The following is a 23,919-nucleotide window of genomic DNA, read 5'->3' on the forward strand; positions in this document are numbered from 1 at the left end:
ATCCAAGTCCTTCATGAAAACATTAAAGAGAACTGGCCCCAAAACAGAGCCCTGCAGAACCCCACCAAGTGACTGACTGCCAGCCTAATGTAACCCCATGTACTATAAACCTTTGAGACTGACCCATCAGCCAACAGTTCACCCATCGTACCATGCATTTGGTCAGCTGTATACTGGACATTTTGTCCAGAAGGATACTGAGAAACAGTATTCAAAGCTTTACCGAAATCCAAAAAGATTACATCAACTGGCTTCCCTTGGTCAGCTAGGTGGGTACCTTGTCATAAAAGGAAATTAAGTTAATTAAACAGGTCCTTCCCCTAGTGAATCTGTGTCGGCTGTGACCAATGACTGGACTGTCTTTCAGGTGTTCAATTAATAGCCACTCTTTACCTGACAGTTCCCCATTAAATATCACTTACACTCACCTTTTAACATTTTCCATAATCTTTTGATCTTTTTTTCAATGTTTCCATTACACTAGAGAAGATAAGGGCTAATAAAGATCATCTGCAGCCAGTTCTCTTTAGTACCTTTATCAATGAAACAGACAAGGGGATCAAGTGTAACCTCAGTAAGTTTGCAGACAAGTTGGGTGGGAGCATTGATCTTCTTGAGAGCAGGAAGGCTCTACAGAGGGATCTGAACAGACTGAATTGATGGGCTGAGGCCAGCTGTATGAGGTTGAACAAGGTGAGATCCTGCACTTGGGGCACTACAACCCCCTGTAATGCTACAGGCTGGGGGAAGGGTGTCTGGAAAACTGCCTGGCAGAAAAGGAACCTGGAGGTATTGCTCAATAGCCAGCTGAACATAAGCCAGCAGTGTGCTCACTTGGTCAAGAAGGCCAACAGCATCCTGGCTCACATCAGAATTAGCATGGCCAACAGGTCTAGGGAAGCAATTGAACCGCTGTACTCAGCTCTGGTGAGGCTGCACCTCAAACACCGTTCAGTTTTGGGTCTCTCACTCACTACAAGGACATAGAGGTACTGCAGCATGTCCAAAGAAGGGCAACAAAGCCAGTGAAGGGTCTAGAGAACAAGTCTTATAAGGAACCATTGAAGGAACTGGGCTTACTTAGTCTAGAGAAAAGGAGGCTCAGAGAAGACTTTATTGCTCTCTACAGCTACCTCAAAGGAGGCTGTAGCAGGATGGGGGTCAGTCTCTTCTCCCAGGCAACAAGCAATAGAACAAGAGGAAATGGCCTTAACTTGCACCAGGACAGGTTTAAATTGGATATTAGGAAAAAAAAAAAAAAAAAAGTCCTCATTGAAAGGGTTGGGAGTCACCGGAACACACTTTCCAGGGAAGTAGTTGAGTCACCATCCCTGATGGTCTTCAAAAGACATGTAGATGTGATGCACGGCGACATGGTTTAGAGGTAGACTTGGCAGTACTTGGTTAACAGTTGTACTTGATGATCTTAGAGGTCTTTTCTGTCCTAAATGATTCTGTGATTCCAATGTCCTGTGATCTGTTTGGACTTCTATCACATTTCCCTTGCCTTGCCTAGTCATATTAACTTTTTAAAGAAAAAAGTATGTGGTCAGCAGAACAATTTCGAAATTTTTCAAAAATTGCCAACTCCATGGTAGTTTCTAGCTAGTAGCGAATAGCTTTTTTCTAGCTCATAGCTTCTTCCTCTCTAGACTTTCTCCCTACTTTTACCCAGTTTTATATAAACAGGTCTTGTTAATCATAGAACTTTGAGGTAGCACGGCAAGCTACATGACTTGGAAATATTTTCTTCTTACGTTTACGTTACTGCCTTTCAAATTTAATGACCTTCTTGTTCTTGTATTCCAGCCAACATCATCTTTCCTCTGCTGTACTTGCATGACAAGTAATCCTTTGAAACTTACAACTTAGACACAGAGATGTGATTTCCACAAGGAAAAACTTAACTGTAACAGATTACCAAAGATACGTCAAAGGTATGCAAAGTGAAACTGGCCCATACCCTTGAGGACATCAAGCTGTGCACCCCAAGGGCATCTGTAGTACAAGAAAGCTGGACAGACCAGCTTCCTACAGAACAGACATCCTTGCTGGAACTATGAATGACCTGCTAATAACAGAGATGGGCCCTACTAACTCACTGGGACCTAAGATGTAGGAGAATACCAGACTATATCTAGAGGCTAACTTCTTTTAAGTAGCCCTGTTCTCCCAACCTTAGAATACACTTGGTCTTCTGATAAGGTCTGTGCAGGCATCGGTGATCCTTTCTCTGTCAACTCCTCAATGCGTTTGTTCAGAGATGCTAGTTTGGCTTTGGCCTGAAGTTTAAGCTTCATCAGTTTTGCATCTGCAGCCTCCCGTTCTTCCTGTAAAAGAAAGATTCAAAGGGATTATGTTTAAAATACAGACATCTTTGGTTACATGCCATAAAACTACTAGACTGCTGGGTGGTTGCAATACAGCCCATTCTGTCTCAGATACTTTGAACTGGAAAAAAAAAAATCACAAGAGATATTAGTATTTTGTATAATAGTTTTAAAATATATATGAGGACTCCATGGGGGCACAGAGGAGCTCCAAGACAAAATACATGGCATGCAACGTATCTACTCTAGAGGCAACTACATCTAAGCTAAGTGTAATCCTACATCTCTTTGGTTAGCGCACATTCTTTGGAATTCAATCACTCTCTGAAATTGATGGATTTAGTAGTGTAGACATCTCTAAGGCTTGGAAGAAAACAGAGACTAATTGCACAGAAAGTTGATGCAGCATTTCACTCTTGTTCCCAGGTCCCCACTGAAAGAAATGATACCTTGAGTATGGTTTCTTTTTGCTGGAGCAGGGCATCCTTTTCTCGGATCAAATCCTTCAGCTGGACAACTAGTTTTTCTGTTTGAGCTAGGCGCTCTAGTAACTCTCCAGGTGCCTCCTCCATGCTTTCTGCTCCTGACTCTGAAGTCTGTACCTGAAATGGTGAAATGAGCACTCTGAAGGAAAGTACTCCAAAAGACTGAAGTATAGCATCCAAATGGTATCTTCAGTGCCACTCCTAAATGCTGCGCTCTTTCATGCAGCCTACAGTACTATACGCAATTAGGTGAAACCAGGAGATAAGCTCAGGATAGCCTTGAAAAAAACATAATAGAATCACAGAATATCCCAAGTTGGAAGGGACCCATAAGGATCATCAAGTCCAACTCCTGGCACTGCACAGGTCTACCCAAAAGTTTAGACCATGTGACTAAGTGCACAGTCCAATCGCTTCTTAAATATACAAGACAAAAAAAAAAATTGCCAAACACAACAGCAAATCTGAAACAGTTTGGGGGAGATGCTATTAATCACATGTTCTGCACTGTCTCAGGTATCAGAGAACAACGTGTAGATCAACCCTTCCACTGTAACCCAATTATGCAGAGCTCCCTTTTATGCTATACAGAATATTTAGCACTCTTATAAGTCTTTCTTCACTCAGATTTTTTCCTAGATGAGATGCTGAAACTAAGACTATGGTCTGCATCGCAAAAGTGTTGACTGAAGAGGTCAGAAATATAGGAAACAGAGTGGAATGCCAGTTCAGTCTAGCACTCAGCAGCGAAGAAATCAGTCTAGCACTCAGCAGCGAAGAAACAGGAAACAGTTTTTCACTGAAACCAAGTATTTTACACTCCCCAACTAACTCTCAATCAGATGTGAAAATCTTTCCACTACAGCGTACTTACAGTCACAGAGGATTCAGTAACTGCATCTCCACCATCACCTGACAGCTCCTGTAGAACAGTATTTGCTAAACCTGACAGACGGCTCAGCATCTTCAGCCTGAAACAAAACAAAGAGTCAGAATACAGTTGCAATCAAAACTGCTAGGATAAAGCAGGTATCCCTCCACGCTGATTTTCAGTGTTACAGAAGAGACCAGTCTTACAGAGAATACATCTCTTCTGTCAAGAGAGTGTCATGGCTTTGGATGGGATAGAGTTAGTTTTCTTTGTAGAGGCTCCTATGAGGCTGTGTTTTGGATTTTTGATGAAAATAGCAGTGGTAACACACCAATGCTTTTCATGGTTGCAGAGTAGTGCTCACATAGAGTCAAGGACATCGCTTCTTATGCTGTCCTACCAGCGACAAGCTGGAGGCACACAAGAATACTGTAGAGGATGTAGCTGGGACAACTGACTTGAAATGACCAAAGGAATATCCCACACTATATGACATCAGGCTCAGCAATAAAAAATAGGGTAAAGAATCATAGAATGAATCATAGAACGGCCTGGGTTGAAAACAACCTTATAGATCATCTACTTTCAACCCCTCTGCTCTGGGCAGGGTTGCCAACCACTAGAGCAGGCTGCCCAGAGTTGCATCAAGCCTGGCCTTGAATGTCTCCAGGGATGGCGCATCCACAATCTCCCATGGCAACCTGTTTCAGTGCCTCACCACCCTCTGAGTGAAAAACTTTCTCCTAATTTCCAACCTAGATCTCCCATCTTAGTTTAAAACCATTCCCCCTTGTCTTATCACTACCAACACATGTAAACAGGTGTACCTCCCCCCCCCCCCCCCGTTTATATTCTCCCTTCAAGTACTGGAAGGCTGCAATGAGATCTTCCCGGAGCCTTCTCCAAACTAAACAAGCCCCGTTTCTGCATAGGAGAGGTGCTCCAGCCCTCTGATCATCTTAGTGGCCCTCTTCTGGACCCATTCCAAGAGCTCCACATCCTTCTTGTGCTGGGGGCCCCAGGCCTGCATGCAGTATTCCAGTTGGGGTTTCTCAAGAGCAGAGTAGAGGAGGATAATCACCTCCCTCTCCCTGCTGGCCACCCCTTTTTTAATGCAGCCCAGGACATAGTTGGCCTTCCAGGCTGCAAGCGCACACTGCCAGCTCATGTCCTGCTTCTTATCCATCAGCACCCCCAAGTCCTTCTCTGCAAGGTTGCTCTCAATTTCCTCTTCTCCCAGTCCATATAAATACCTGGGATTGCCCCAGCTCAACTGCAACCTTGCACTTGGCCTTGCTGAACCTCATTGGGTTCTCATGGGCCCCCTTCTTCAGCCTGTTCAAAAAGGAGGACAGCAGAGACATTTGGAGCAATGGTGTTTGTTTTCCCTATATGATGAGCTCTGCTTTCCTGGAAGTGGCTGAACATCTACCTGCTGATGGGAAGTAGCAAATGGATTCCTTGTTTTACTTTGCTTGTGCACAAAAGTTTTGTTTTACTTAGTAAGCTGTCTTTGCCTCAGCCATGAGTTGTCACACTTCTACCACATGGGGAGAGTGGAGACTATGTGGTACTTAGCTGCCAACTGGGGTTAAACCACAGAGAGAAAAGCCAATCCTCAGGAGTTGTGTTGGATTTACATGAAAAGGTTTTGGTAGTTGGGGGGGCTGCAGGGGTGGCCTCTGTGAGAAGAGTATAGAAGCTTCCCCATGTTACATAAGAGTCAGTTCCAAACAAACTGGTCCAGCTCCAAAAGGGACACGCCATGGGCCAAAGCTAAGCCAATGAGTAACACCAGTTTTGCCTATGTGAGAGCACATTTAAGGTCAAGAAATGCTGTACAAAAGCAACTGAGAGAGATGAGTGAGATAATGTTGAGAGAAGCACCTAGGTCAGTGAAGAATGAGGGAGAGTAGGTGCTCCAGGCAATGGAACTAATCACCTGCAGCCCATAGAGACAACCACCGTAGAGCAGACTGTCCCCCAGCAGCCCATGGTGTATCACAGCAGAGCAAATATCCATGGAGGAGCCCACAGTGGAATAGGTGGGTATGGCCTGAAGGAAGTTGCAGCCCATGGACAGTCCATGCAGGAGGAGACTCTGGGCCAGAACTGCAGCCTCTATAGACACGCCAATGCTGTAGTAGGTTGTCTGGCAGGAGATGCAGCCTGTGGAGGACCCATGCTGGAGCATGCCCATTCCTGAAGGACTGCACCCCATGGTCTATAGACCCATGTTGGAGCAGCTCTTGAAGAACTGCAGTCTTTGGGAAGCCCGTGCAGAATCAGTTCAGGAAGGACTACATCCTGTGGGAGGGACCCCACACTGGAGCAGGGAAAGAATGAGGATGAAAGAGTGGCAGAGATGAAGCTTTATAAACTGACCATAACTTCCATTCCCCACTCCCCTGTGCTGCTTGGAGGGAAGAGGTAGAAGAAGGTGGATGTGAAGGAGTATTTAAGTTTGCTTTTAGTTCTCACTGCTCTAGTCCATTTTTAATTGGCAATAAATTCTATTAATCTCCCTTATGCTGAGTCTGCCTTGCCCATGACAGTAACTGGTGGGTGATCTCCCTGTTATCACCTCAACCCACAAGCTTCTTTCATTGTATTTTCTCCGCCTGTCCTTCCGAGGAGGTGGAGTGAAGAAGCAGTGTTGTGGTGTCTGGCTACTAGTCAGTGTTAAAGTACCACAGGAATACATAAGTGATCACATAACCAAGAAAAGCCAGACTTTTTAAACACATAAGCAGATGTATTGTTAAGACAAGATGATATCTTTACTACTCTACATGCATTACTGCAGAATACATTTTTATACAGGATTTCAATTTACCCTCATAGTTCATTCTTGATCTTCCTTAACAATATCATTACATAACCACAGACAAAGAATCAACAAGGTTGGAAGGGACCTCTGAAGATCATCTAGTCCAACCCCCCTGACGAGCAGGATCACCTAGAGAACGTTGCACAGGATGGCATCCAGACAGGTTTTGAGTATCTCCAGAGAAGGAGACTCCACAGCCTCTCTGGGCAATCTGTTCCAGTGCTCTGTCACCTTCACAGTAAAGAAATGCCCTCTCATATTCAGCCAGAACTTCCTGTGCTTCAGTTTGTGCCTGTTGCCTCTTGTCCTCTCAATGGGCACAACTGAAAAGAGACTGGCTCCAGTTTACTGAATTATAGTTATTCAAAAGAAGAATAACTGATTCTTACATGAATAGATGCTTCTTTCCAGGCCAAGCATATATACAGGCAACAATACATGCAAAACAAGCTTTCTAGTTATAAGTGAATAAGAGAATGTTGAACTCAGTCCTGATGTTTAAGCAGATGAAGGTATGTCCCATGAGAAAGAGGAGACCTTCGCATAACACATATATGACAGGACCTTGACATAGAGGTACAAACTGGAGAGGGCATATATTCCCTGGCTGACACTTAGCATACCTTCTTTCCTTTCCTTGAAACTAGGATGCCAAAATGGGGCTGAAGAATCAGAAAATGGCAGCCGTAACACCCAGCAACACAATTTGCCATCCTGGGATAAGTGGCAGAATATGATCTTCATTAATAACCTGAACAAGGGGATGCAATCCACCCTCAAAAAAATCTCCAAACTGTGAGGAGCAGTTGATAAGCTAGAGAACAGAGCTGTCAATCAGAAGAATGTCAGCAGGCTACAGAAACAGACTGACTGAAACCTCATGAAGTTCAGCAAACTCAATTAGAATCCTACACGCAGGGTAGAACAAACATATGCAGAAGCACAAAATAGGGGCCAACTGGCTGTAGAACTGTGCTGCAGAAGACAAACTGGGGATGCTGGCAGATAAGTTTAAGACAAATCAGCAGTGTGCCCTTGCAGTAGAGAAGACCAAGTACATACTGGTTTGTATTGGTAAGACTGTATCAAGAAGGCTGAGGGAAGAAATTCATCTTTTCTATTCAGCACTTGTAAGACTACATTTAAAGTATAGAGTCCACTTTCAGGCTCCTTGGTGCACAAAAAAGGTCAGGAAGGAAGTGGAGCAAGTACAGCAGAAAGCTCCCATGATGATCAGGTTCTGGATTTCCAAGACACACAGAGTCTGAGAATGCTGGTTTGTTCAGCTTTGAGAACAGAGGGTAAGAAGGGACATATATCATTGTCTTTCCTGTAATAGAAAAGGACCGAGGGAACAGCAAGAAGCTACATCAGGTGAGGTGCATACTGGGTATTAGGAAAAGGTTCTTTACTGACAGGGTGATCAGTCACTGGAACAGGCTCCCCAGAGAAGTGGTCACAGCACTAAGCCTGCTGGAGTTCAAGAACTGTTTGAACAACACTCTCAGACATACAATTCAGTTTTTAGTTAGTCCTGTGTGGAGCCAAATGTTGGACTCAATGATCCTTGTGGGTCCCTTCCAACTCAGGATATTTTACAATTCTGTGATTCTATAATCACAGAATGGTGTTTTCTATCCATCAGGTAGCTGAAGACAGAACCAGACACTTCTAAAAGGTGCACAGCAAAAGGATACGAGTCAGTGCACACAAGTTGCAGTATATGAAATTTCAATTAGAAAAAAAAAAAAAAACAGCAAAGGTAAAAAAAAAAAAGCCACACACAAAACCACAATGGAATAGGCTTACAGCAACCTGATCTAACTTTAAAGTTAGCCAGGCTAAAAACAGAGGGTTGAACCAAATGAACTCCCAAGGTCCCTTATGACCTAAATTATTCTAACATACTATGAAGACTGGGTCACATAGGACATTTGACATCTCTCTTAACAACAAGAAAATGCTATCTGTCCCAACTGTAACACATGCGAGTATCACAGTAGATATAAACTCTAGTTTACATTAGAATAATTATCTCCATCATATAGAATCTTTTAGTTTGACAAGATGTATGTTTTACCTAGAGGTAGGCTTCTAAAGTTGGCTATAACGATCTACTCATTCTTGCCCCCATTTATCTTTGTAAGCTAATCTTTCATATTACATTGCCACTAAAGCATGGAAATACTGACAGTTAAGAGGACACTGGTGCATTACTTTTTTGTAGTAGTCACACCTTTTAACTACCTGATTTTACAGAAGTAGAAAATCATAGAATCATTGTAACAATGCACATTTCAACATCAGTAGCAGAAAAGGCCATATGAACACCCACCTCTTCCATGCACTGAGTAGCTCGTAAGTATGCTTATTCAGTAGTGAAGAGACTTCTAGACAGTACTATTCGTCACACACAGGTCCTTCATACCATTCTTTTTTTTTTAATGTCTTGGATACTGACAGGTCGCAGGAGCAATCTTGGGGAGAGAAGAAAACAATTTAACAGTAAGGAAATAAGCACATTCTTCATCCTACACAGCACACTCTTGGATTATTACAATCACTCATTTGGAATACGCATAAGAAGTTAAAGGTCTTCCTTGTTCATAAAATACAATTTATCCTGTTCTCGCAAACACACACTCTGATTTCTAATGTTTAATAGCATGAACTTAATCTCTGCAGCCTACAGAATAAAATACTTAAGAAGCAGTTAGTGAAGAAAGAAAGAAAGAAAAAGCCAGGCCTCAGACAGCCTTTCCTGCAAAGAATTCTCGAGATGACACTGCTGCTGGAGAAGGACACCGTCACAAATCTAGCATTGCACATGTTCTGTATCAGTATGATAGCCAGTGAAAAAAAGTCGTAGCATTTTGCACACATCTTAGCTGGCCCTGCACGAGTCTAAGTCATAGAACTCCAAAGTAATATAGGCTTTCTAATTTCTACCAGAGTCATTTCTTCCTTCAGCATTGACTGGTCAGTCACCAAGTCAGTAATACAAAAGACTCATTTAAAGACCTGAAATCACTGGTTCACAAGAACAATAAACTACTAAAGAATAAAAATAATAAAGGTGGTTTGTAAACCACCACCCCCACCGTCCTCCAACACGGAACATGCCCTACTCTCTTGGCAGTGGTAAAAGCATATTTCTAAAATGTCAGCCAAATGCACAAATGCCTATTGGTGACAATCACCAATATTTGAAGAGGATGACTCTGATTTTCCTACTGACCATTAGGCCACATGTCAAAGTCACAAATACACAACATGTGGCTGAGAGGTAACACGAAATAACATATGACATGATTCAGTACTGATAGAACTTAAATGCTATTGAAAGAGGAATTATTAGAAGTGGTATTAGAAACATGAGGGAAAAAATATAGAATCTAGGCATCTACAGGAATTACAATTTCAAGCATCTGTACATGGACTTTGAGGAGAAACTTAAGATTCCCTGGCCTATGTCCAGTCTGACTGCAATAACCTGATACTGAACTACAGGTAATATGCCTTGCCAGACTTGGCTCAAAACTGGGCTACTCAAAATGCAAACAGAGGACCTGGTACCTATTTGCATAGATATGGAGTTTAATAACCTGAGCTCAAGTCTTAAAGATTCATGTCTTTTGAACTCACTTTTAAATTTTTTTTGAACTCACTTTTTAAATTTTCTCAGGTGAGTTGAATATGGCAAGGGGTGCAAAGAGCAACAAGAAGGGATTATGCAAATACATAAACAGCAAAAGGAAGTCTAGGTAAAACATGGGCCCACTGCTAAATGTGGCAGATGTCCTGATGACAAAGGGCACAGAAAATGCTGAGGTACTCAATGCCCTCTTCCCCTCGGCATTTACAGGTAAGACCTTCAGGAATCCCAGTCCCCTGACAACAGACTGAAAGTCTGGAGCAATGCAGATTTACACTCAGAAGAGGACCAAGTTAGGGAGCACAAACTGGTCATATACAAGTCCACAAGGATGTACCCACAGGTGCAAAATGAGCTGGCCGATACCATTGTAGAGTGTATCCTCAGCAAATTTTCACAACACACAATGCGGAAGAGGTGTTGATACACCAGAGGGTCATGCTGCCATCCAAAGGGATCATTAAATCTAAGAACAAGTATAACACCTTTAAACACCATCCCAAAGCCAAGAGTCAGCAGACAAGCTGGTAGCTGTCCTATACATTAGCCCCACCGACTAGTAGCAGAAATAGCTAGGTGCTTGCACCTCATATTTACTTAGAATCATGTAACAGTTGAGTTTAGAAAAGACCCTTAACATTATCAAGCCCAAGCACCACCTAATACTACCAACTCCATATTAAACCACGTCCTTAATCACCTCTAGGGATGCCAACTCCACCACTTCCCTGGACAGCCTGTTCCAATACCTAACTACCCTTTCCATGAAGAAATTCTTCCCAGTATCCAATCTAAACCTCCCTGGTGCAACTTGAGACTGTTTCCTCGCATCCTATCACTTATTATGAGAAAAGAGATCGATGCTGTCTTTTCTGCAACCTTTCAGGTAGTTGTACAGAGCGATGAGGTTTTCTCTCAGCTGTCTTTATTCTACACTCAACAACAACATTCTTGCAGCGAGGGGCCCCAAACCGAACACAGTACTTGAAATGCAGTCCTGTGTACAGAGGACAATTGCTTCCCTCCCTAGTCCTGCTGGCAACACTATTTTTGATACAGGCCAGGATGGCATCGACCTTATTGTCCCCACCAATGGCTCCTGTTCAGCCATCTGTTGGCCAGCACTCCCAGGTTCCTTTTTGCTAGGCAGCTTCCCAGCCACTCCTCTCTAAGCCTGTATTGCTGTGTCGGTGTTGCTATGGCCTAAGTGCAGCAGCTGGTACTCAGCCTTGTTGGGCCACATCCAGCTGTATGGCATTCATCTATCCAGATTCCCCTGCAAAGCCTTCCTTTTCTCAAGTAGATCAATACACCCACCCAACTTGGCATCATCTGCAGATTTGCTGAGGGTGTACTCAATCACAGAACCTCTTCATCAAGATCATTAATAAAAATGTTAAACAAAACTGACCTCAATACCGAGCACAAGAGAACACCACTTAGGACCGGCCACCAACTGGATTTAACTTCATTCACGAGGACCCAGACAGTTTGTTGTGTTTTTTTTTTAAAAAAAAAAAAAAAAAAAAAAAAAAAACAGAGAACAGTACAGCCATTCAAGCCATGAACAGCCGGTTTCTCCAGGAGAATACTGTGGGAAACTGTATCAAATGACTTGCTAAAGCTGAGCTTGTAGCAAGCAGTAAAGCATTACATAGTGCTGGCCAATTTCCTTATAAACAGAAGTAGACAAGCACAAAAGGACACAGGTTATTCTGTGCTCCACTGCCTCACCCAAATAAGTAAACAGTACAGCTGGCAGAGACAAGCATATTGCTCTTCTGGTATCATACTGACTTGGATTTCCATTTTTGCATACAAGCAATATATCGGGCAAGAATGTATCCATTTCTATCTCCACACATCAGTTAATGATGAAAGCCTTGACAGTATTTGTAACTGATTTATTCTATTGTAACTTTATTATACATACATTAAGTTTAATTCTTTGTGTTTTTTTTTCCCTCCTTCAGGAAGCAAACAGGCATTGAAAGCGCTGTCGCTGTACAGAAGCCCTGGGACAAACCTCTCATGCTGAGCAGAGGGTCCCTAAAAAGAACATGGAATGAAGGAGCACAATAGACACCAACCACCACCGCCTGCCCACAGCTCCAGATCTCAAGGAGCCGGCAGCAACCCCTGCCAGCGGGTTCGCCCGCGCGTCCCAACGACGATGCAGCTACGGGAACGCCCGGCTGCCCCACCAGTCCCGCACTTAACAGCGGGAAAGGCTGACCGCTATGCCTCCGGCGGGGCTCACGGGGCAGAAACCTTCCCAGGAAGGGCTCCGCTGCTGGTTAAACCTGGGCACCGAGCTCAGACTCCCAACAAAAGAGGCTCGGTCGTAGCGCAGGCACCGGCGTGCCGAGACCGGGCCTGACCACAGAGCCCGGTGAAGGCACAGCCCGCCGCCGGCCCAGCCCGCCCAGCCGTCCCTCACCGCCCTGGACCCCAAGGAGCTGCGAACCCGCCCCGATTCCTCCCACACACCAGCGGGGCCGCTCCCGCCAGAGCCGGCAGCAATGCCCAGCGCCGCACAGCGGACCGTGCCCAGTCCGGGTCCGCCGCCGAGAGCCGCGCGACAGCCCCACAGCCCTCACACAGCCGCTGGACGGCACCAGGAGACGGAAAGTACCGACCTACGAGCAACCGGCAGGCAGCGAGCCCCAGCGACAGCCCATCCGCCACAACGCCGAGCCCGCCCCCAGCCACCTCAGCACCGGAACGCTCCGCCGGGACTTCCGCCTCCCGCCCGGGCCCGCCTACCCGCCAGAGAACAGCCAATCGACTGCGGGGCGCGGGAGATCGCTCAGCCAATCGCGGCGAAGGACCCGCCTCGGCGCCGCAGTTGCGCTGACACACAGCACAAACCCACCAATCCTGAGGAGGTCTTGCGGGCCCGCCCGGTAACGAGGAAGTAACCCATTAGCCAAGGCTTTCTGAGGCATGCCGAGGGGTGCGGTGAGGCGGCATGCGGGGGCTGTGCCACCCCGACACTTGGACGTCCCGCCCCCGGCCGGCCCCGCTCCGGACAGCCCCGCCCTCGGACAGCCCCGCCCGTGGACAGCCCCGCCCGTGGACAGCCCCGCCCTTGGACAGCCCCGCCCTTGGGCAGCCCCGCCCTTGGGCAGCCCCGCCCTCGGGCAGCCCCGCCCCCAGGAGGCCCCGCCCCGTCGCTCAGGCGGAGCTCTAAGCGTTGGGGGGGGTGCTCGCCGCAGCGCTGTTTGCTGCTTGTGTTGACGCAGACGCTTGAACGTGCTGGTGTTTATTCTGCCGCTGTGACCACGATGTAACAGGGTATTGCTATAGCTAGGAACAGAGGTTAGGCTCTGTATTGAGCTCATAAGGCTGCAGGACCGAGGCTTGCCTGAACCTTTGTGGTCTGCCTCTGGCTTCGTTTTGCTTTGTTTAGATTTCTCTAATTACCAGGTGCCTATGGCTAATTTATTTTACTTTTGTTTGTCTTTGTGTGGTAAAACCATAGGTTCATACAGGTAGTAATAACAAGCAGTTATTCTAGAAAGATACTTAAAACTCTTAACATTAGATGCGGAATAGAGAAATACAGGTCTGGTACATCAGCTGAGGTCCTGAGAAGCAGAGGCAGTATGTGGTGTAGAGAATAGGTGCAGGATAACAAGAGGTATGGCACAGGCTCCAGTGCTGGAGACCTCTTGTCTATAAACAAGTAACTAATGATCAGTTTAAAAATTCAGAGCTGGACAAAACAGGTTTTGATATGTGTGCAGGGCACCATATCAAGTAAATTCAGATGTAATGGAGCTGCAGATCAGTGAAGAAAGATACAGGTGTAAATGTAGATTACAAAACATAGATAAGTAAGCCTAAGGGGAAGGAAAGAGAAGAAAGGGGGAAAAAAAAGAAGGAAACCATCAACAAGGACATCACATTCCTCCCGGTGAAGGGCTCAAGATGCTGACAACCGGCCATGACGCCTCCCCACCGCCAACACTACAGTGAACCTCAGACCTTAGGACACAGAGCAGTGGTCTGGTGAATGTAAAACCAGAAATTGTGTAGAAACCATGTGTGTGTTTTGCAATTGTATGATTGTATCGTTGCTATTAGTACAACTTTTACCTGAGTATAAGTACTCAATCAACACTATTTTTATTTGTTTGTCTGTAATTAGATCTAGACTTACAATGATTCTTGAATTAGACAATTAACATTTCCATTACACTAATAATAAATTCTTGGCTTTACATACTTACGTGATCTTCTTCTTTGCCCATAAACAAGATTTTGAATGTGACACTGCAGTCTAAGCTTAAGAATGTTTAGTAATGTTTTCTAACAGAGACAGAAGCTATCTCCTTTATGTACTTACGTTTGTATTACATGAATTGCCATTGATATTTTTCGGGGCTCAGTTCCAATAGTATCTCACTACATTCACTAACACCAACATTTTTGAATGGTCACAATTATGTTTTTTTGTTTGTTTGTTTTTTGCTTTTTTTTTTCTTTAAATTATATAATACTTCAGCATAAGTAACTGAAACATTTGTTATACGTAGTTTTGTTGCATTGATTTAATACGCTCCTGAGAAAGTAAATTTATGTACTGCTTACGTTGTTATATGATGCTAGCCATAAAAGATAAGTGCATGGATTGTTTAGTACTGTTAATTGTTTCATCATCTAAAATTACTTCTCTCTGTTTTATTATAAAGTGTTTATGTTTGAGGGGTTGTTTGTTAGTAAATTACCCTATAAAAATAAATTATTACTGTGTTTTAACAGAAACCTGTTTTTGAGGAAAAAACTTGGAATTACAACCATTCCTAAGTAAAGCACGTAATTGTCTCTGATTATTCTGTGCTATTGTTAAGAGCTGCCAGATCTCCTGGCCTGATAGTACTGAGGCTGCTACAGCTCCATGCACCTAGGCCCAACCAGTTGCAAAGCTAAGACTGTGTTCCTAGTAGGCACGTTCACACAAACACATGTATATAATATGTGTACATTACACCCAGCAAGCAACACAGACAGAAGCACCCAGCACTCACAGAAACACAACTAGCACCAATGGCTGCAGACTGTCCCTGACTCTGGCTGATCAGGCTGATGATCTCTTAGATGGAGATAAAAACATATGCACAATGCAGATCCTTCCATTAGTGGGGCTGAGCTACTTGGTCTATGCTGTAACTAACCCTGCAGGCCCAGTCTCCCCAGCACCTGTGCATGCCAGACCCTGAGGCCTGCAGTCCTATTACAGTTGTTGGTAAAGATCCCCTTGCACACACCCACACACAGAGAGGCATGCCCCTTTTGTCCATTTTCCTTGTATTTTGCTGCGCTTGTTCCTTCCCAGACCACCTAGACCCATCCCTTTCCCTACCTTTTGTTCCTCCCCTAACCACCCCAGAGTCTTGTGCAATCCCCCCAGTGCTCTTCCCATGCAACCCACAATGTTTTCTATGCCCCTGGGCAGTAACCCCCTAGTCAGCAAGGTACTCTGACAACCTGTCTCATTGACTCATGGTGATGGGTGTCACCTTCAGGCCAATGGGGCTGATGGGTCTCCTATGACAGCCTTAGGAGAAGCTGAGGCAGGGGCTTATTTTGTCTTACTAGGTTAATGGGGTTCCCTCCCTGTTATTGTCTCTTTTTGCTCCTTCCTGTTTGTGCAGTTGAGTCTTTTTTGGGTTGTTTGACCCTCTGTAGTGTTTCTGGGGTTAGCCAGATCAGGAGATTATTTTGGTTCCCCCACCTGGTGTTGTTCTTCTATGCTCCTTCATGTGTGTGGAGATGAGGTTTTTCCCACACAGCCTAATACTTATGAGGGGTCATTTATGTGATTTTTTTGGGGCCTATTCTCTAAATTACTCAAGTTCTCTAGCTGAGAAGACTCTCAAATTCAGTTAGAGGAGCAGATCTTCACATCAAATCCCCCATCTTGTAGCTTTTTCCTCTCATCTTCATGTATAATTATATTAATGTTAAAAATAGGGTAGTGTACAAAACCAGTATAGCTCCTGATGTATCTACTTAACCTTCTCACCCCTTCTGATTTGTCTCCTGAAATAGCAATGATTTGCTAGATTATCTCACACCTTCTTTCCATTCTAAGAAGACTGTTTGTATCATTGAAATTCTTGGGTTTGTAAATCAGCATTTAAGAAGATTAACATTTATAATTGGCTTGGGGAAGGTTAGATCTTTACTTATCTAAGGCTAATGTTGAATGTGGAAAGGAGCAAGCGGGCATTGCTGTGAGAGCTACAGGACAAAGAGGATCATTCCTGTAACATCCATTCTCCTGAACGCACATACATATGGGGAACAATAGCAGCTCCACAGTGGATGATCTGCAGGCTGTTGAGATCCACCACTGGTACAAAAAGTTCATGACAGAGTGTCCTTCTGGACAGCTGACAGAGCATGAATTTAAACAGTTCTTTGGGCTTCGAGGGCTGGATCCACAGGCCAATGAATACATTGAGCAGATGTTTCGCACATTTGATATGAATAAGGTGAGTTATCTAGCAAGGAAATGAAATATCTTGTAGTGCTTAAAAGTAAACCAACTCTTGCAACTTTTGGGAGTCCCTGTATTTTTTTATTTTTTATTTTTTCAAAACTGCTGAGGGATGTCAATGTAAAGTAGCAGAATGTAAGGGGCAAATTAACATGTATAGATAATGGCATAGATAACAACCATAGGTAATAACACCTCGTTATCTAACTACCTTGTTCAAGTTCACCTTTGAATTTTAAGAATTCCTTATAATGTATTAACTGGTTTGGCTTTGTTTGACTAGCAAAATGCTAATAGAAAGAGATGATGCTGAAATCTAGACTTTTTAAAGCCTTTTATTATTCTTCAAAAATATGCATGTTAGATAGAGACTACATGATTCAAAGACAATAGAAATCTTTATAACATTTGTAGAGGAAGTAATTTCCCGTTATTTCACAGATGAAACTAATCTTGCATGGAGAGACAATCTGTCTCAATGGCTCTCCTCAGCAGTAGGAGGTAGAGCATATAGCAGCAGCTAGGAGGCAGGTAGTATTTCTCACTGTGACAGGTGACCTCTGGCTGTCTCATGTAAAAACCAGTAGCTCCCATAATGTCTTTAATCATTAAATGCCCCTCATTTTTGCCTGTTTTTAATCTGTATATACTTCATCCTGTGCTTGCAGGCCTGTAATCTCAATGGCAGATAAATTTGCTCATACAGCAACATAGGAAAATTCAGCTCTGCTCTGTGTTCCAACATTCTGAAATAGCCCGAATCAAGGAGGAAGTAGGTGCTGAGACATGTGAAACAGGTGGGAAATCTCAGGGTAAATTTTGAAGAAGGAAAGGCTGGGGTCTGAGGAAGGAATGGCAGTTTGGACAATGTAAAAAGGCATATGGAGTCAAGGAATGCTAAAGAATATTGCAACATTACTACAGAAAGGTAAGAGAGGAGCAGCTAGACTCCACTAGGGTTGCTGAGATATTGTGGTGGTTGTAATGACTGCAAGTGACTGCAGACGTCAAAGAATCTTCTTTCTCATCCTAATGTTCTCAGTGCCCAGGATAGTGATAGTGATGAGAAGCAGTTTTATAAATTAAACCAACATGTTTACAGTTCTTGCATAAGCTTTTCCCTTTATCTCTGTCATTTACTGAGAAGTTTAAGGATTTGAATATTTGTTTAAAAATGCTGCACTGTTCAAAGTTTCTTGTGAGCTCCAAGTTATGCAGTGAACAATGTTTTAATAAAAGTTTCAAATTCAAATTAGATCATATTAAGATAAAAAGCTATCATCCGAAGAAAATGATTTCAAGAGGAATGAAGTAAGAGCATGACAACCAGTGGGGATGGACCTGCATCAGTTAATCTTAGCTTTTTAATAGCCATTTAATCGAAGTTCATTTTATAATCAATGGCAAGGAAAAAAAGCACCCAGGGGAAGAGCCACCCTGCAGTAATACAGATATCGGCACTGGATGAAATCACCTACCTGGACATTCAGATTCTGAGAATTCTGCTGAGGGCAAAGAATAAAAATTTTCAACTGAGTTATTCTATAAATTACAATTACCCACTCCTTCCCATACTGAAAGTTGTTTATCTGTGTTTTCTGTTATTTTGCTCAATTAAGATATGAGAAACTCATGTAATGGGAATATGACAATGATCCTGAACAAATATTCTAAAATATTTTGGTCCTTGCTGTAAAACAGTAGTGCTCTGCTAGTCTACCTACATTTGCATTTTACAGATATTTACATGCATTCCAGAAAGGCATCTGACTTTGCTTAAATACCTCAGTAAATAAAAGTTTCATTTTTTTTCCTTTGCAATTTGTTGAAGTAGTTACTCAGAATCACTGAGGAACATATGCACGTTGTTGTTTTTCTCTAACTAATATAAATTTTAGTCAGTGTTAAATCTAGGGATTACGAACCTTTACTATAAAAAGAGCACTGGCCACAAGGAATGACGTGTTCTAGCTGCAATTAGTGATGACAGAGTATCCTAGACATGTAATAGATCATAAGTACAGGAATCCAGGTGTTTAGGAGATCTTAAAGGTGATCAGAAAACTAGTTTGTATAAATACTTGTTCTAAAGTTTGTACATACATATGCATTTCTGTGACATTTGTTTTTCTCTTTTAGCTGTAAATCTACACCGGAATAAGGTAAAGCAGCTCCAGAGCTGCAACTCCCTCTGTTCCTGTCACAAGTTGTTTTTTGTTTTGCCATAGGATGGATATATTGACTTCATGGAATACGTGGCTGCCCTCAGCCTTGTTCTCCGTGGGAAGATGGAACAGAAATTGCGGTGGTATTTCAAACTGTATGATGTAGATGGCAATGGCTGCATTGATCGACATGAATTGCTCAACATCATTAAGGTGAGTCTCCAGGGGTCCCTCTCCTCTCCGCTCCCCTCCGCTCCCCTCCCTTCCCCTTCCCCTTCCCCTTCCCTCCCCTCCCCTCCGCTCCCCCCCCTCTATTCCCCTCCCCCCCCTTCCGCTCCCCTCCACTCCCTTCCCCTTCCCTCCCCTCCCCTCTGCTCCCCCCCCCTTCCGCTCCCCTCCCCTCCTTTCTCCTCCCCTCCTCTCCTCAAGAGAAGTTCCACCATACAAGTAGGACTTTTGATGTTCCTCACATGGATAATCATGGTTGACATCTTCTATAAAAGCCATAGTCCAATAAGCAGACTTAGCACTCTTCTTTACCACCATAGTATCTATTACTGCATAGAATGATAGAACGTCTTGGGTTGGAAGGAACTTTAAAGATCATCAAATTTCAACCCCCCTGCCATGGCCAGGGACACCTTCCACCAGACCAGATTGCTCAAAGCCCCATCCAACCTGGCCATAAAGACTTCCAGAGGTGGGGCATCCCCAACTTCTTCTGGGCAACTTCTCTCACTGCCCTCATAGTAAAGAATTTCAGAATGTCAAATGCAGAGAATGTTTGACAGTGTTTATTGAGCTTAGTGCACCATAGGGTACTAGAAGGTGGATTATCAAAAGAACAAGGCATGTAAGGAAGTTAAATTGTGTCTTTGTATCATGTTTAACTACAGAGGAATCTAGGAAGATTGACATAGGACATAGAGTATTTTCATGCCTTTTCTCAATCGATTCATGTGTGGAATACTTCAAAAATGCACAGCATTTGCAATTATACTAGATAACATGAACTGTTAGTCAGCAATATTTTCTGTGTGGAGCATGAAATCCCAAAAGGCTGCAAGTGATCTTTTTATATCCAGTGCTTCACAGATAGATTTGAAGGTTTTGCTTTTAGCCTTCAGATTCTGAAGGTGTAATTTATTCCATCTTCACTTCACACCTGAAAAATTATAATCTAGTTTTAGATTTGGCAAGGTTTGGCTGCAGTGGATGCAGTGAAATGGGCATCTGTAGAGAGACATTCATGATATCCATCTAATAGTTCTCAGTACAGAGTAAATTGGTCTCTGGAAATGTGTCTATGAATATTCTTATTCTGTTTAGAGGTAGCACAGATGGTCATCTTATATCTGTGGATGTAGATTCCTTAATTTAGGTATGTTTGATCTGGGTAAGTGGCCATGATCCTGATTCTGCCATATCTGCAGTGCTTAAGCTCTACCTAAGCAGATTTAGGGCAGTCCTCTGGTTTTAACTGCTCGTTACATGCTCCAGAACCACTCTTCTTTTGTACCCTTCAGTGCAAACCATGAGGCCAGATGATTTCTGCTGTGTTTTTCCTATGATTATGGCATGGAAAGGTACCATGCATGACCACCTTGTTCTGAATCTATGCTGACAGGCTGCAATTGAGTAGTCTATTGTTCTGGGAATCAATAGGCAGCTTCCCGTTCTTGCTCTTTTCTTTTAGGCTATTCGGGCTATCAATGGTGGTGACCATGAAACTAGTGCAGAAGAGTTCACCAACAGAGTCTTCAACAAAATTGATGTGAATGGAGATGGTGAGAATGCTATGTCATCCTACTTATATAGTCTCAGTGCTAAAGAGAGAGATATATGTTTTCTTTTCTTTCTTGAACTTTATGCTTCTTCATTTTATATTTGCTTGTTACATGAATCCATTTTTCATGACTTTTGCTAAGACACTTTTCTCCTTGAATCATATATAATCAGTACTATAGAATTTGCTCCCTGGTACTAATTCTTAGCTACATTTTCTCCACATTCGATTTGTAGGGTTTCTTTTCTCCTTCATTTTTGTATGTTTCTGTGTAACTTATGTCAGAGTTAGAAGTGGGCTGGGCTAACAGGTGCTCCCAGCTGCTCCTAACTCTTTCAGCAATAGGAGAGGGAGAATGAAGAACTGGAATTTAATGTTGAAGTTCCGAATTCCTTCACTGAGACAGTTACAGGCTGTACAGCAAGTGCTTTGAGTGCTATGGACCAGTCAGCCAAAAGATACTCAGTGGCACTGTAATCCTTGCATGTCCCTGAGAAGTACTTCTTTCCTTGCTACTTCATGTGCTTACCTTGTCAAACACTCTTGTTATTCCAGAAGAATTCTGCTGAGCTGCTTCCCTCAACAAGCTCTTGTTGGTCTAGGGCAGAAAACCTATTTCTGACTGGCACAATTTCCTACTGTCACTTCTTTTAACATGAAAAACAGCAGTTATGGGACAGGTTTAGCATTATGACAGGTTACTCCAAAAAGAAGCAGACTAATCCTGCCTTATAAATAGGAATCTATGACCCTGTTCTTTAGCCACAGATTCCCTGTTTTTTTTTTTGTTTGTTTGTTTGTTTGCAATGTACTCTTTCCCTTGCAAGGGATAAATGTGAGAGTTGGAGTTTCTGGATATCGGCTAAGTTTCAAATAAGGTTAAAATGACTCTCAGGCCTCTTGGTGCTTGAGAACAGTGTATGTATACCACATGGTCCATAATGTCAGATTACTGTACTCTTTTTACTGTTCAAATGCGGATCGGCATGATTCTGAGGTCTTCTGTTTGTGCCTGACACAGGTGAACTTTCTCTGGATGAATTTGTGGAAGGAGCAAGGAAAGACGAGGAGTTCATGGAGGTTATGATGAAAAGTTTGGATCTGTCACACATTGTGGCCATGATCAACAACCGTCGGCATAGTGTATAAATCAAGCTGGGAGAAAATGGTGTGCCAATAGACCGAAGACTGTACACACACCAGGAAGGACAGAGGTTTCTAAAAAACAAACAACATTTCCATAAGCATACATATGGAAGTAGGAACAGAAAGAAACTGTTATATGTGTGTACCTGAGTCCATGTTCTTGTACAAGTGTTGAAACTCAGACACACATATGCAGGGGAGATTCAGAAAAACTGGCTCTGTGTAGCAGTATTCAGCCTGACTTCCTAAACTCTAAAGGGCAAGTTTCAAGACACAAATTGCTTCCTTCTGTGCCCCAGATTGTCACTTTGCAATGGACTAAAGGTAATCCTAAATTTGCAAAGAGCACTGGGAGAAAGGGGTGATGGGCTGTGGAAAATATCAGATGTGTACAAAAGAAGAGCTACAAATTGTTATCAATGGAGAGAACTGTCAATACATTGTAACATCCCCTGTTCTTGTCATGATATTAGATCATAAACACCAGCAGGCTTGTCTGCTCCAGTTATGCTCATATTTGGTAGTCTCTGATAGCCTTGGTAGCTTTATCCATAAGAACCTGGGAGCTGAAAGAAACATCAGTCTTTAAGGCTCGTAGTGACTATTCTATTCCCAGCTGCACTGCCAGTAATGCTGCCGTTTGCAGCTTTCTTTGATAAAAGTACTCTTTACCAAACTAGTCAATAGTTTAAGAGCAACTTCAGTAATCAGAGAAAACATGCCTTTCATGTTCTCAAATAAAAAGAATTACCTGAGATATCAGATCTTTTTTACATTCCTTGTAATTCCTACTACTCTGCTCTCATACAACTGAATAAATGAAGTATGTGAAGATGATCCTAAGTATTGTTGCTTCACACATCCTGATTGGTCATTCTTTTTATTCTTGGGGAGAAAACCTGAGAAACAAAAGGCAACTCATTAAGGTGACTTGTGAATTCTGCTGTTCAAACAATTGTTGAAGTCCATACTACAGATCAGTGTTGCCACGAATGACTATGTGTCTTTGTAGATGATGGGATGAGTAATGTAGCATGGATAGAAACTGAGCCATGTAGCATGGATAGAAACTGAGCCAACTGTATCTTGTTCACTAATGTTAAGTAAGGTCAGAATCAGAGGCTCCTTTGAATCTGGAGAGAGAGATAGAAGGTAAGAGAATGCAGGAAAAGTTCAGCAGAGTGCCTATGCCAGAGTTGTGTATGCGATTCCTGTGCAGAAGGAAGAACTTGCAGATCTGTAACAAGAAGACTTTAGACATTAGGAGGGGGATTCATCTTGCTTATATTTTACCTTCCGTGACGTACCTATATATACTGAGAAAAGCATCTAAGCTTTCATCTAAGTCAAGGAAGATTTAGTCAGTATTGTTGCTAGAGCTTGAGAGAGTGACTGATCATTTTTAGCTTAGGTGCCAATATTTTGCCAAGGGGGCTCACACTCTGGGTCCCAGTGGCATGTACCCACCTGCAGTCTTAGAGCTGCTGAGAGAAATCACAACCTGGATATTGACAAACATTGCTCAGTTGTCCAGAGGATTATTATGAACATATGCTGTTGGATTCTGCTGTCCCTTTGTACTAAGGAAGACAGACTTTTTTAAAAAAATAAAAATAAAATAAAAAAGCACCTCTATTAAACCTGTCCTGTACCTGTTACAAGTCTTCACTCTATTGTACCTTTGTCGCTTAGCTATATGTAAAACTGCATTTTTAGTATCATCTGACATACAGAAAAAAAAAAAAAAAAAAAAAAAAAAACTAATTTTAGTTCTTAGGCAAGTAAATAATTTTTTTAAGTTTATTTGCAATAGACACAAAAAAAATATCCCATATGTTATCACTACACTCAGTTGCAGACATGCATTGTGTTCTCAGTTTCTCGGGTTTTATGTCTATTACTTCTGTTACTGGATGATTTCACTTATTTTTGGCTCTGCAGCAAGCATGGTTTTTTGTGAGACCATTCTGACAGTGTATGTGCCTTTGTCAGAACCTACAGGGAAGAAAAATGAGGGTGTGGGAGAGAGGAAATCTCTGTAAAGGGGACGATAGTTGTTTTCTAACCTATTTGGCTTTCTTTGTATATAAAGGATTAAAAAATATATACAATATATAAAGGATTAAAAAAATACACAATAAAT

General features: G+C 42.8%; 2 protein-coding genes across 3 annotated transcripts in view; one reads left to right on the forward strand and one right to left on the reverse strand.

The window, feature by feature from the left end:
* GOLGB1 (golgin B1) overlaps nucleotides 1-12,942 on the reverse strand; it is a 68,160-nt gene extending 55,218 nt beyond the window's left edge. For both annotated transcript variants that reach the window (XM_035315613.1, XM_035315612.1), the window contains exons 1-5: nucleotides 12,815-12,942; nucleotides 8,852-8,993; nucleotides 3,690-3,786; nucleotides 2,780-2,932; nucleotides 2,178-2,330 (exon numbers count right to left, since the gene is read on the reverse strand). In XM_035315613.1, the coding sequence (XP_035171504.1) occupies nucleotides 2,178-2,330; nucleotides 2,780-2,932; nucleotides 3,690-3,779 (396 nt within the window). In that variant the 5' untranslated portion in view covers nucleotides 3,780-3,786; nucleotides 8,852-8,993; nucleotides 12,815-12,942. The remainder of the gene's footprint in view (nucleotides 1-2,177; nucleotides 2,331-2,779; nucleotides 2,933-3,689; nucleotides 3,787-8,851; nucleotides 8,994-12,814) is intronic.
* Nucleotides 12,943-16,476: 3,534 nt separating this feature from the next.
* Nucleotides 16,477-22,493, forward strand: LOC118160401 (guanylyl cyclase-activating protein 1-like). Its single transcript, XM_035315069.1, has 4 exons — nucleotides 16,477-16,674; nucleotides 18,908-19,057; nucleotides 20,541-20,631; nucleotides 21,652-22,493. The coding sequence occupies exons 1-4, from the start codon at nucleotides 16,477-16,479 to the stop codon at nucleotides 21,777-21,779; spliced, it is 567 nt and encodes a 188-aa protein (XP_035170960.1). The 3' UTR covers nucleotides 21,780-22,493.
* The last annotated feature ends 1,426 nt before the right edge of the window (nucleotides 22,494-23,919 follow it).

This window comes from Oxyura jamaicensis, chromosome 1 (genome assembly GCF_011077185.1).
Source record: "Oxyura jamaicensis isolate SHBP4307 breed ruddy duck chromosome 1, BPBGC_Ojam_1.0, whole genome shotgun sequence".
NCBI classification, from domain to species: Eukaryota; Metazoa; Chordata; class Aves; order Anseriformes; family Anatidae; genus Oxyura; species Oxyura jamaicensis.

Bases quoted from the DNA above. Each gene is read 5' to 3' on its own strand.
- LOC118160401 (XM_035315069.1), top strand. From the start codon at position 16,477: ATGGGGAACAATAGCAGCTCCACAGTGGATGATCTGCAGGCTGTTGAG. The intron at 16,675-18,907 runs GTGAGTTATCTA...GTTTTGCCATAG, and splicing joins GCACATTTGATATGAATAAG to GATGGATATATTGACTTCAT. The intron at 20,632-21,651 runs GTGAGAATGCTA...TGCCTGACACAG, and splicing joins AATTGATGTGAATGGAGATG to GTGAACTTTCTCTGGATGAA.